The 13,188-nt window shown below is 54.8% G+C and overlaps 4 protein-coding genes across 4 annotated transcripts; 3 read left to right on the top strand and 1 right to left on the bottom strand.

The window, feature by feature from the left end:
• Nucleotides 1-3,386: 3,386 nt before the first annotated feature.
• Nucleotides 3,387-4,282, bottom strand: GMORB2_3839 (Protein of unknown function (DUF1275); the record flags this gene model as incomplete). The annotated part of the gene is made up of 2 exons (XM_035465815.1): nt 3,387-3,970; nt 4,057-4,282. 2 exons carry the CDS (start codon nt 4,280-4,282, stop codon nt 3,387-3,389), a joined length of 810 nt encoding a protein of 269 aa, XP_035323652.1.
• Nucleotides 4,283-5,450: 1,168 nt separating this feature from the next.
• On the top strand, nt 5,451-6,913 carry GMORB2_3838 (Oxalate decarboxylase/archaeal phosphoglucose isomerase, cupin superfamily; the record flags this gene model as incomplete). The annotated part of the gene is made up of 2 exons (XM_035465814.1): nt 5,451-5,831; nt 5,927-6,913. The coding sequence occupies 2 exons, from the start codon at nt 5,451-5,453 to the stop codon at nt 6,911-6,913; spliced, it is 1,368 nt and encodes a 455-aa protein (XP_035323651.1).
• A 2,065-nt stretch (nt 6,914-8,978) lies between these two features.
• GMORB2_3837 (solute carrier family 26 (sodium-independent sulfate anion transporter), member 11) lies at nt 8,979-9,320 on the top strand (the record flags this gene model as incomplete). The annotated part of the gene is made up of 1 exon (XM_035465813.1): nt 8,979-9,320. The coding sequence occupies one exon, from the start codon at nt 8,979-8,981 to the stop codon at nt 9,318-9,320; it is 342 nt and encodes a 113-aa protein (XP_035323650.1).
• Nucleotides 9,321-9,413: 93 nt separating this feature from the next.
• On the top strand, nt 9,414-11,269 carry GMORB2_3836 (solute carrier family 26 (sodium-independent sulfate anion transporter), member 11; the record flags this gene model as incomplete). The annotated part of the gene is made up of 3 exons (XM_035465812.1): nt 9,414-10,107; nt 10,237-10,391; nt 10,457-11,269. 3 exons carry the CDS (start codon nt 9,414-9,416, stop codon nt 11,267-11,269), a joined length of 1,662 nt encoding a protein of 553 aa, XP_035323649.1.
• Between the last annotated feature and the right edge of the window lie 1,919 nt (nt 11,270-13,188).

Genomic DNA, 13,188 nt, shown 5'->3' with positions numbered 1-13,188 from the left:
AAAAAAACCACAAGTGCTAGGATCTTTACCGGGTAGGAGGAGAGACTATGGCGTGAGGGGGGGGATGACAGATAGGGGATGATGAGGGTAGTCTAGGAGTATGGAAGAGTATGGCAGAGTGATACGGGACAGAAGTAGGAGAGGAGGAGATGGAGGAAGAGGAGAGAGGGAGAGAGAGAGAGAGAAGACGGGGAGAAGATGAGGACGTAGTGACAAGTCGTGATGGTTGTTTGAAAGAGGAGATGACGAGTTGGAAAAAGGAAGTGGACAGGGGCCTAGGCTGGTTTAGGAAAGGGAAGAGATGGAAAGTTGTGGGGGGGCGGGGACTCAGGCTCTGGGACTGCTATTTATCTGTTTTATCACCCGCGCAGTCAGTTGAGCCGTCAAGAGTTGGTCTCTAATCGTGGTGAGCATCACGGATACTAAAGTAATTCATAACAATCGTGGTGATGGTATGGTGAGAATGGTGTCGATATGCAATCATGTATCGACTCGTCAGTGGTATGTATTACGGAGTATTTGTCGATGGTCGTAGCAGCAGTCTACGATTTCTTTACGAGTAATACAGTGAGGGATAGTACGTATTACAGCAGCAGCAGCAGCAGCGGCGGCGGCGGCGGCGGCGGCGGCAGCAGCAGTAGTGGTGGTGGTGGTATTACAACCAGAGTCTGAGTACTCGAGTGCAGCAACAGTCATCAAAGTCCCTGTACGAGTATGATGAAGCTGACAGGGAAGGAGGGAATGAAGTCAGAGGCTGTCCAAGATGGCGGATACGTACAGCAACTACTAGTCTGATAGTGAAACAGAGGAGTAAAGCAGAGGGGATCTGCAGAGTTGCAGTGGTGTCGTGGTGGAGGGTATCATCGATACAATACAGAGCCGGTACGTGTCAGGTGCGCATCCGTTCCGGGTACACCTGTTCTTGGGTATCGCTGCTACCTGTATATCATCAGTAGAGACAATCACATCTCTACGGCCGGTTCCAGGTTGGTGTCGTGGTGACATGAACTCCCATCATCACCGGCAGCGACACTTTGCTGCCCACGTCCCGTCCAGGATCAATACGGGCACCGATAGGTCAATCAACCCCAGGTCCGCCCTGAAATTGAGGCCTGACTGGCGGATCTTGATGACGGCCAAGGTGCCACTCCCAATCCCTCCCAGCTGCAGTCCCCCGGTGGAGAAGCGTGCAAGCTTGACACCGTCAACGGGGAGGTTTCTACCATCCGTACTCGTAACTCCTGCATGCAATTCAAGCAAGATAATAATCAGTACTATCATCATTCATCATTACACGGCATCGCTACTCTGCTGCCTCTGCAGTCAATGACGATGAACTCTGTTTCCCGACGCCTCGCACAATTTTTTTTTAAAGTTCCCATCAAACATATGCGCCGCCTACCGCCCTCCACCCCAAATCAACTGAACCAGTCAATATTATCATTACCCGTACGCGCCGTGTTCCTCATTGCAAGGTACGACGGCAGACATCGGGCAGAGGAGATTTGACAAGGTTGTTACCGTCGCCTCCTCGTATATATCGATACATTATTACCAGGTAGAGCCCAAAGTAATATTACCACCATGACCCTGCCATGGTTTGACCCCTGCCACTGTCGTCAATCATATACCGTGTACATACCTGTACCTTTACTCTCTCAACAGATTACGCCTATGACGTCCACCAACGACGTCATGACCCGAGATGGAGGGGGAGAGGGGGGGGGGGGGGGGTAAGACCCTGCGCACCGCCGCCCTCCAGCCCGGCTGTTGCCTTGGTCTGGGTCATGAGAAGGGGAACGGGAGTGAATTATCATTCGATGGATTGACAATCACTGATAGATGGAGTCAGTATTTACCATGACCCCTCCAAGACATCATGTTCTGATCAGCCAAGCTGTCTCGAAAGATGATGGAAAAGAAGGGAAGAGAAGAGAAGAGAGAAAAAAAAAACATGGAGAGATGATTGATGGACAGGTTAGATGGGAAAATAAGTATATATAAGTATATATATTCATATATATATTTAAATATAATAATAATACCCTTCATTACATTCAAATATATATCCCCCCCCCCCCCAAAAAAAAAAAAAAATTCCTGTGCGAGATTACGTAATAAAATGCCTAGATACAAGAGGGAAAAGAACGATGAAGAGAAACAGGAAAGAACGGAAGAAAAACCTGACCTTTTGAAGTTCCACCTTCATCTTTATAAGTCTTTTTTTCTTCTTTTTTTTTCCACCTTGACATGATCGTACACAGGCCAGTTGCATTGAATATTCATTCTAGCATCCCTGCCTGTATTCGCATCATATTTATTGGCTCGCAGGTTACCGATACGAAATCAGACGGGCCACACGATTGTTTCCCACCGATCAGAATACGATACGGTGCGGTGCGGTGCAGCCTACATCGTCGCCGCCGTCATCCTGACTCTGCGATCGCCGACCCTCATCTCGATGGCCACCAAACATCTGATCTCATCCTCTCCGTCTGGGATATCCCCTGTTCTCGACACTCACCACGCCTCAGACGCTAGCCAATCATCTTGTTCAACTGCTTGCAGCGATTATTACGTGTAACGTGGACTACCGATGCTCGTACATGTGTAATTCGCCTCTGTAATTCGCCTCCCCTTGCCCCCCCCCTTCACCTCGGGTCGCTGTGTAGCCGATGCATGACTCAGCAGATATACATTATGTGTCGCACGCCGGGTGGTACCATTACCTTCCCCTCCATCGCCCCCCCCCCCAAAAAAAAAACATGTTTGTTCGTGCTGTTTCGTGCGGGAACGATGTCCATGCCGGTACCTTTTTTCCGCTATTCAATGATCGGTGCTCCGTCAGACCAAGGGGGGGGCGGAGGCGAAAGGGTTGGGTAGGGGACCTCGTCGGTGGCCACGTAGCTAGGTCCCTTCGCCATCACACCTCGCCTTCGTACCCGAGAGACTTTGGACCGTGATATCAGTACAGTGCGGTCTCGGCTGTAAAAGTCGTCGTCTTCGGTGTGTGCTTCTCCGTCCCAGTCCCGTAGCTTGATCTCGGGCTCCTCCTTGACCGGGGGATACCCGGTTCCCTGGATCGATTTGGCAGGGAGGAATGAGGAATTCAAGCCATCATCACACAGTCTGATCAGCGCAGCTCGAGAGCTGGGGCGTCGCCGAGTCCGACGTGCATGTCGATGATCGATGTCGGCGTAGCTGACGAGCTGATGATATGGCATGCGGTATGCAATACCCGATCACAGAAGGCCTCGGCTGGTCTCTCGTAGTTGAGGAGAACAAGGATGTTGGTGACAAGTTCATGCCCGCCGAGCTCTCGTCACCCACCGGCGCCTCGCAGGGGAAGCCGACCATCGGGAGTGAGCGTTCAGGGGGGCCTCACCTCACTCCTCCTTCTCGGCAGGCCAGAATATCCAGAGGACGACCATGAGCAGCTTGAGCAGGGCCGCCAGCCAGAGCGCACCCCCAATGCCGACGGCACTGTGGGCGAGCAGCCCGCCCACGACGGCGCCCCCGATCAGCAGCACGGGAGCGGCAGCCCTCCGGTTCCTCTCGGCATTGACGGGCGCGAGGAGGTCCTTGTCGGAGAACAGGTCGCAGTAGATGCTGGTCAGCACCACGCTCGTGAGCGCGTTGTACCGCAGCGCCCGGCTCGTCACGGCCTGCGCGCAGCTCTGGAAGGCCACCAGGCCGATGGGGAGCAGCACGTTCCAGGCGGTCGAGTCCGGATCTTGGGCCGGCGACGTCCGGCCGACGACGGACGCGGCCGCCGTGGTCAGGAGCGCCTGCGCCGCAAAAGACGCGCACAGGACCCAGCGCCGCTTGGGCGAGAAGTGCCGGTGGAAGCGGGCGAAGATGAATGAGCCCGCGCAGAACGAGACGAGAGACACGCCCGACCGCCACAGGCGCGAGCTGGCCGGCGGGTGGGCCAGCGAGGCCAGGCCCAGGCCCACGTAGACCGAGTTCCCTACATGGCTCGCCCCCCTCTCCTGTCAGCTGGGCCGATACTGCGCGGCGGCGTCCCGTCGGGGACGGAGGGGGAGCGGGACGGACCGGTCTGCATCGAGACGAAGGCCCCCCAGACCTGCGTGGATGAGCTGTCGAGCAGTCCTGTGACGAAATAGCAGAGCAGGAGGACAAGATCTGCCCATGAGCGGTCGACCTCGGCGTGCATCGACCTGCCAAGCCTGGATAGGACGGTCCGGCCGGGAGGACTGTGCTGTCGCAGAAGAGGCTGCTGCTCTTCGTCGGTGACGATGCCGTCGCGAGTGCTGGCCATCCTCTCTCTCAGACCGGATGGGTTCGGATCTCTCTAATCGAAGAGCGGCTGGGGTTTTGGCTGTGCAGGATGTCCGATGTGATGGTTCCCCACGGAGAGATGGCCGTTGAGCATAGCAGCAGCAATGGTGAGCAGTCCGTAGTAGTATGACTACTATGATGAGATATCGTATGCATGTACAGGTTACCGATTTATTATTATCACACGTAATGCAGGTTGGGGAGATGGCCAACATCGACGGAATGGGTCGGATGGCGGGGGGACCCGATCGACTGATGAGAAATGCGGGGGAGGCAAGGGACAAGAGAAACAAGGGAACAAGGGAGGGCCCATGCATGCTATTACCGCGGGGAAAGGGGGGAGGGGTGTGGGCGGTCGAATGCGCCGGATTGAATATTACATTTATTACATTCAAGGATATCCGTAGTAGGCAAAGCGAGAAGATGCCTCGCTTTTCCTTTTATCTTGGCAGTCACTGCTGAACAACTCCAGCACAGTACTATACATGCATATGCATGCATGCATTATTCTTTCATAGATTATTTCCTTGTGCAGAAACAAGTAAAGGAAAAGGTATCAATACCTGATCACAGTCAGTCTTGGAGAGCTGCATACATATTATCGTGGCTTGAGATGATATTCCTCCACATATGTATGACCGGCTGCGAGGAAGGATCCCCTTTGCCTGTCGGACTTGGTTCGGTATTAATGATCATTTAATGATAATATCACTCCTACTCCGTACCGCATGCGTGTACAACCCATGTTGCTACCCCATCGTGTAATGGTCGATAGCATGCAGAATGCAGCTCCGATGACGACGACCGCCAGAGGCTGGGTAGCAGATCCAATGAGAGATGAGCCAGATCAATAACGACGACAAGACTTGGTCATCTTGTCTATCGGGCGAACTTGCCGCGAGCGGGCGGGGGGGGGGTGAGGGATAGTCAGACTTTTACCGACCTGGGACTTGGCCGATGGGTGCCTCTACGAGAGCGAGCACATTGTCTGCTCCTCATCCTCTCTGTCTCTGCACGGCGTTTACGTCACCTCACTCTCTCTCTCCCGTACCTACAAATATTCCGAAGCTTTCCTACGTCAACCTCACCAACCCCTTCCCCCCATCCAACCCCCGAGCTTGAGATTTATTCCTTCCCGATCCGTCAAGATGAGGCTCCAGAGCAGCAGCACAACCCTCCTCCTCGTCGGCATCGGCCTGACCTCCGCCCTCCCCCACCTGGACAGCCCCCGTCAGCGGCTCCTCAACGGCCTGGAGCTGCCAGACCGGTACCTGCGCTCTCCCAAGACTCGGGACGAGGGAACGCCCTACACACCCGGTCACCGTGATCCCTACGATGAGGCCGTCGATCCCGTAACCGAGAATCTCGACCCGAAGCCCTGGCGCAATGGCTTGGGAGCATCCGTCCTCGGTCCGTGGAACCCGGACCGCTCCCGGCAGGATCCCGATCTCGTCAGGCCGCCCAGCACCGACCACGGGAACATCGCCAACATGCGCTGGAGTTTTGCAGACTCTCACATCCGGATCGAGGTGAGCTATCCCCCCCAAGACGAGGACGAGGAGGAATAGGAAATGAAGAAGAAGAAGAGATGGGCAGAAGGGCGGCAGGTCTGACACACCGGCAGGAAGGTGGATGGACCCGCCAGACGACGGTCCGTGAACTGCCCACGAGCCTGGAGCTAGCAGCCGTCAACATGCGCCTGGACTCCGGGGCGATCCGCGAGCTCCACTGGCACAAGGAGGCCGAGTGGGCCTACGTCCTGGACGGCGAGGTGCGCGTCACCGCCCTGGACTACGAGGGCGGCAACTTCATCGACGACCTGAAGAAGGGGGACCTGTGGTACTTCCCCAGCGGGGTGCCCCACTCGCTGCAGGGCCTGGGGGACAACGGCACCGAGTTCCTCCTCGTCTTCGACAGCGGCGCCTTCTCCGAGGACTCGACCTTCGTCCTGACAGACTGGCTCGCGCACACGCCCAGGTCCGTCATCGCCAAGAACTTCCACCTGGCGCCCGAGGTGTTCGACCACCTCCCCGCCGGCGAGAAGTACATCTTCCAGGGCAGCCAGCCCGGCACCGTCGACGAGGAGCGGCCCCGGGGCAGGGAGGCCAGACGGTCCAGGTACGACTTCGCCCACCGCCTGCTGGACCAGGAGCCCAGGAGGACCTCGGGCGGGGAGGTGCGCGTCGCCGACTCGGCCAACTTCCCCGTCTCCAAGACCGTGGCGGCCGCCCACGCCGTCATCGAACCGGGCGCCCTGCGCGAGATGCACTGGCACCCCCTCGCCGACGAGTGGTCCTTCTTCATCAGCGGCCGGGCGCGCGTGACCGTCTTTGCCGCCGAGGGGACGGCACGCACCTTCAACTACGGGCCCGGTGATGTCGGCATCGTGCCCAAGAACATGGGGCATTTTGTCGAGAATATCGGCCGCGAGCCCGTAGAGATGCTCGAGGTCTTCCGAAGTGACCGGTTTCGCGACTTCTCTCTATTTCAGTGGATGGGCGAGTCGCCCAAGCGCATGGTCGTCGATACCATGTTTGCCGGCGATGAGGAGAACGGAGATAGGTTCTGGGAAAAGGTCAAGGATGCCCACAAGGATGACATCACCAAGTGAGGAGGGCCCTGCCCTTTTGCTCTTCTCTGGGCTTCTACATCTATAGGCACTCTCGCGCAGCTGTCTCGTTTGGGTCTACACTTCGATATAGTATGAGTCAATCGTAGCATGCAGACTCCCAGAATACCGTCAGGATTCGTCATAGCCGAGGCCTACACGCTCAGATCCCATCGTGAGAGAGAGTGTAGGTAATGTAATATCGTGCTGCTCATGCTCTCCAGCACACCTGTACTCATCACCTCGTCTTTAAGCCGGCGCATGTCTGGTCACGCTTCGACATCATCCCAGACTCGGTGCTGATATAGCACAGATGATTCGCCGATACGGATGGATTCACGAGTGACATCGCATGGGGTTGAAGCCACCGGTTCTCGCCACAAGCCGCCTCTGTACAGAGCCTTCCCATCGTTAGAAGCGGTTTCCTGTCAGAGGGGCACGCTTACGAATATCGACACACACCGTACACACGAGAGTAGTCCATCACACTACAGACTGCATATACCAATCAGATTCCCCAAATGTCTTTCCTCTTTTTTCCTTCTTCGTATTTCCTGTTTTCATCTTCTGCGATGTGGTTCCCACGTAGAGACGGTACATGGGTGTTGCCAAGAAATAGGGGAGAGGAGGGATAAATCATGGGAATCAAAGGAAGGCTTGTACGGGGCCAGGGAAGGGCGGGAACCACCCGGATATACCGGCCACGAACTCGTCGAAGATCAATGGCTCCCTCCAACCAACAAGCACGTCTGGATGCCTCTCAACCCTTCCCCCGCATCACCGCTGAGCGGAGACCATCGTGGCCTGCATATCAGGGCGCATGTATGCGTAGACGGCAGATGCAGCTGTCGTCTGCTCCGCTGCAGCCACTACCTGAACTGGTAAGCGTGAGCTTCCCTGAGGAGATGTCAGCGTTGATGAGAAGAATGCCACTTGACCCTCTGATGGAGATGGATGGCCTCGATGATGGGAAGAGATTCGGACGACTCTCGGTATTGTGCAGAAATGGAACCCTCGAGATCACCCTCCATCTTGCCATTCGGAATCATCCGTCGCCTTTCTGAAAGTCGGGCTTCCTTATTCATGAGGGTCCCATCTGGATGTACTCGTAAGCTTCCTTGCTGTTCGGATGATACGGCACGTCCACTCGGTCTTGGCGTCTTATACCTTTCGCAACCACAGAGCTGTCTACGACCACTTGCTCTTCCCGTACCGGTCTCGACGCTCTCGGCGGAAACGGTCGAGGCTAGCCGTCAATGGGGGGGGGCTATAATTCTTTGGCCGATCCTTTGGCAAGACGTATAATTCGATTCGTCAGCTGAGGTGAAGCTTCAAGGTTCATCATATATTCAGGAAGATTCGGACCGGAGAGCTATCTGTTTCCCTGATTCGACAAGGAAAATCGTTGCAGAATGTAGACGTGACAATATCTTCTCTTATCCAGAGCCTGAGCTCAGATATCCTCCTGCAGGGAACTTTGAACGAGACGGGAGAAGAATGATAGTTTCATGCAGACCAAGATGCTCGGTGAAGACGGGAGGAGATGGCGCGGGATCATCAGAGCGGGACGAATCTCATCACAACTTCCGACCCCCCCTCTATTCATCGTGATGGGCCGTATACTTGTGGGCTATCCTGTTGATGCAACCTGTCGTTATGTATGACAACCTGGGCTTCGTCTGGAAACTACATTTCTTTGAAAACTTGGGCCCCTGAGCCAATGGGGCGGATAGATGGATGAGGGGGACGGCACGAGGCCGCCTATGTCTCGAACGCTTGGGGAAAACCTGCTCTTGGGTTTTGTGGCAGATCGACTGTCAAGATCTGGGCTTCGCTGATAGAGCCGAAGTCGATGAGGCGGCATCGGTCGTGATCCAATTCCGTGACCAGCCCATCAGACTACCGGTATTCATTCACTGCCGACGATATATTAAGACAGCCGTCACCTATCAACCGGCCCCTCTCTCCCAGGACTCAGCTCCAACTTCCCAGACGTACTCTGCACTGCTCCATTCTGCACTCGTCCCTTTCCCAAGCCTCTCTCTCCCCTGTTCGAGAACGTCAAGTGATGGACCGCCTGCATGCAATCAAGCAACGCATCGCGGAGTCGTACAGGACCGACCCCAACATCGACAAGGTGAGGAGATATGCTGGCCCTGTAGCCCGAAGCCTCCCCCTTTCCACGGCCGACTACCTGGCCGAGAAGCTCCCGGTTGTCCAGTGGCTTCCCCACTACAACCCGAGATGGATAGTCCATGACGCCGTTGCCGGCATCACGCTGGGAGTCATGTTCATCCCCCAGGGTCTCGCCTACGCCAAGATCGCCACCATACCCATCGAGCACGGGCTGTACTCTTGCTGGATCCCTTCAGCCGTCTACTTCTTCCTCGGCACCTCAAAGGGCATGTAAGACCTTCTCGTCATCCCACTCTTCCCGTATGACTGACCCTGCCTCTCTCTCGATCCAGAACTATCGACCGGGCCCACGTCCATTCTGGGTCTCATGACGGCCGAGATTGTGAGCGATCTGTCCGGCGAGGGATATCAGGCAGCCGCCATAGCATCGGCCATCGCATTCATCGTGGGCGTGTACACCACGGCCATCGGACTGCTGAAGCTCGGCTTCCTTCTCGACTTTGTCTCCGCCCCCGTCCTGTCTGGCTGGATCTCCGCCGTCGCCATGGTCATCCTCCTAGGTCAGGTCGGCAGCCTCATCGGCATGGATGTCGACTCCGGTACCGCCGCCATCATCCGCGAGATTCTGGGAAACCTCGACCGGATCAAGCCGCGCACCCTGGCCATCGGGCTCACCGGCATCTTCGTGCTCCTCGTCCTCGAGCATGTGGGCAGGCGCTGGGGGGGCAGGCACTTTCTCCTCAAGCTGCTGTGTACCAGTCGTGCTGTCGTGGTCCTCGTCGTCTACACGATCATTTCATACCTCGTCAATCGGCGGCGGGACAAGGATAGTTACAGGTGGGATGTCACAGAGATCGAGACGAGAGGGCTGTGGACACCTCGAACCCACGACATGAAGCTCGTACAGAAGGTGGCCGGACGTGCTTTTGCGCCCCTCATTGCGATGAGCGTCGAGCATCTCGGCGTCGGCAAGGCATTTGGACTACGCAACAACTACAAAATTGACAAGAGCCAGGAGCTGTTCTTCCTCGGGGTCGAGAATATATGTAACAGCTTCTTCGGTGCCATGACGAGTTGAGTTTATCTCTCTCTCTCTCTTCTCTTTCYCCCCCCCCCCCCCCTTTTTTTTTTGAGAAGAAAAAAAGAAAAAAAAGTACGTGAAGTATTGAGACGCTCACACGAAGACACAGCTGGAGGTGCAATGTCCCGAACTGCCGTCAATTCAGAGTGCAATGTCCGGAGCCCCGTCAACTTCCTCTTCACAGCAGGCTTCATAATCCTGACTCTGTATGAACTGGCACCGGCATTATATTGGATCCCAAAGGCCACACTTTCAGCAATAATCGTATGTTCCGTCCCTCCCTCATAATACTTGTTTCTTTCTTCATCTGATCGATGGGAGACACATAGATCATGGCCGTAGCCCACTTGATCTCCCCTCCTCGCGTATTCTACCTCTACTACCGCACGTCATTCGTCGACTTTGTCGCCTCCCAGCTAGGCTTCTGGGTCACCCTATTCGAGTCTACCGAGATCGGTCTAGCCGCAGCAGTCGGGTTCAACATCGTCGTCACGCTCCTGCGTCTGGCCTTCCCACGCTCAGTACAGCTATCCAACATCGAGTCCGAGTCCGAGGGAGGCGCGAGGGTGAATGGCCCCCTACCAGCCAGCAATGCCATCCGAGTCCCGCCAGAGGCATACTACATCCGCTTTACGGAAGACCTTCTGTTCCCCAACGCCGAGAGACTCAAGAGCTCCATCGTCGAGTCAATCAAGGTGCGCTATGAACCGACAGCCACCACGGACGTGAGCCTGTCGTCTTCCTACGGCCCAGACCGCACCTGGAATGTCTCGGATACGAAGCGCATCCCCCGGCTGCGTCGTCGCAAGGGCATCACCCCGATACGTGCAGACCTGGCCCGGCTTCGTCACGTCGTCCTCGACATGACAATGGTTCCCTTCATCGATGTCACGGGTACCATGGCACTTGTTGAGCTTAAGATGGAGCTCCGCCGGTATATCGGCAGCCACCTGCAGTTCAGATTCGTGGGCTTGTCCGACCCCGTCCTCGAGAGGTTCCTCCGCTCCAAGTGGGATCTTGCCAACGAGGGGGATCGGAGGTCGTCCGACAGTGACCTCGTCTACTCGTCGCTTGAGAATGCTCTGTTTCATCGGGAGGGCAGTGATGTGGATGATGGGGCAGAAAAGGCCATGGACGTGTAATCACGTATGTGGACCCCAAAGCTCCTCGAAAGAGCGAACTTGTAAGGAAGCAAGACAAGCGTCATTCTCTAGCACCGCCGAGGGTACTGCAACGTACCAAGCACCTGGGAGGCCGAACGCGATAGGAAGGCAGGCAAACTTGGGAAAGGGGCATGGCAGGCATGATGAAGGGCATGGCAAAGACCGCCCAGATAACCGTTGCCACGAGAACAGGACAGATAGGAGTGCAATCTTGTCACGAATCAGCTCAGCATCCAGCATCTGCTGCAGGGCATCGAGAACCAGCCTTGCGAATTTTCCAGCCAGATGGGTGGTGAGTCCATGATCGGCCAAATACAGACCTGCGCAAAGGAAAACATTCTGTGGAGCGATGTAAACGTGCATATCTGCTCTGGGCGTGGTCATGATCCCATGGGGACTCATGTCGTTGCGGCAGAGCTTGTTGCGATGGATGATAATGAAAAATCCATGTCTGCGACTTTCGTCAACTTTGATATAACCCAGAAGTATCCCCGATACATTGACATTCTGCGTGGTAAATATATATATATATATATATATATTATATATATCTATGTATCCCACACTCTCTGTATCTAGATGTCCTTCCACGTCGTCCAATACCTGATGTAACCATACTGCAGGGCGCTCAATAACAAAAGCAGATACTCATCATTCAATCTTGTTGGTATCAATGTCTCTACATTCGTTTTGGGATGACCAAGTAACATTGAACTCGAGATCTTCTTTTCAAGATGCTCAAGTGCCATCCAGGTTTCATCCGTCGGACCGTCGGTATATGCGCAGAGAGGCAGTTCGATCGTCTCGAGATGGGCAGGAAAGTCCATTGCCCCGCTCTCGAGTTCTGACTTGATTACCGATATATGACACGGTCTTTAAAATATTGTGAGTCCATGTTACAACTCATGTCCGAGCTCATCCGGACACGTTCACTTGCGGGCGGGAGGATCGAATCCAGACAGCTAAAACAAGTTTTTTTTTTTTAAAAAAAAAAAAAAAAAAAAAAGGTTGCTCTTGATGGGAACCCAAGATGAAAGGCCCAGGAGACAGCCAACCATCTCAGTTGACAGCTGCTCGAGCTTCAAAACGCAAGACGTCGAATGTAGAGTTGACGTGTTTCGCTAGATAGCATCTGCGCACAAGATTTTTTGTTCTAGTCAGATATCGACCAGGCCCTCAAACGATGATTCTCTGACTGCAACTTTATACACAGCATGCTTGATCTCTACGTCATCATCATCCTCAGAAACCAGGGCAGTCCCCCCCCCCCCCCCCCGGTAAGCTTGAGAAGATGTGTTTGCTGGCCGAGATCAGACCTCTAGAGCAAGGTGCGCACCAGCACATCGATAGGTGGCTCGTGCAGCTCTGTCCACTTGATCTGGAGGAGAAGAAGAGGAGATGCTGCCTCAGATGGCGTACTTCTTTGCATACCATGAAAAGCGATAAGTATCAATAGTCTCGGTCGGGGATGAGGAGTGGCCCATACCGAGTATCGGATCTGCCTTGGTTGGCTCTGGACTAGTATCGGAATTGCATTTGATGGGCGAGGAGAGAGAAATCGTTCATTGGGGAGGAAGAGGAGGAGGAGCGGAGTCAAGGGGATTCCTGGAAAGTATTACGGGTCAGGATGGACGAAGCACGAAGCAAGGCAGAAGAATGTCAGGTAAAAGAGGGCAGATCTTGAAGAGCTGTCGGTTGACGAGGCATTGTGCTTCCTGCTAGTGACAACACGCGATGGCCCGTAGACGTGATGCAGTGGTCTCTGCCTACCGGTACGTCCTGGGTCGACAAGTGTGTGTCTTGGCGCTTGATTGATTGAAAGGAAAGGAAATCTATGAGGTTATCTACAGATGTGAGTGTGGCAGCAGCCTCTGACGGCTTAGTAATACAAGCTTGGG

Source organism: Geosmithia morbida (assembly GCF_012550715.1).
Source record: "Geosmithia morbida isolate 1262 chromosome Unknown scaffold_2, whole genome shotgun sequence".
NCBI lineage: Eukaryota > Fungi > Ascomycota > Sordariomycetes > Hypocreales > Bionectriaceae > Geosmithia > Geosmithia morbida.
The sequence above is the reverse complement of the archived record's forward strand: the minus strand, read 5'-3'. Positions and strand labels throughout refer to the sequence as shown.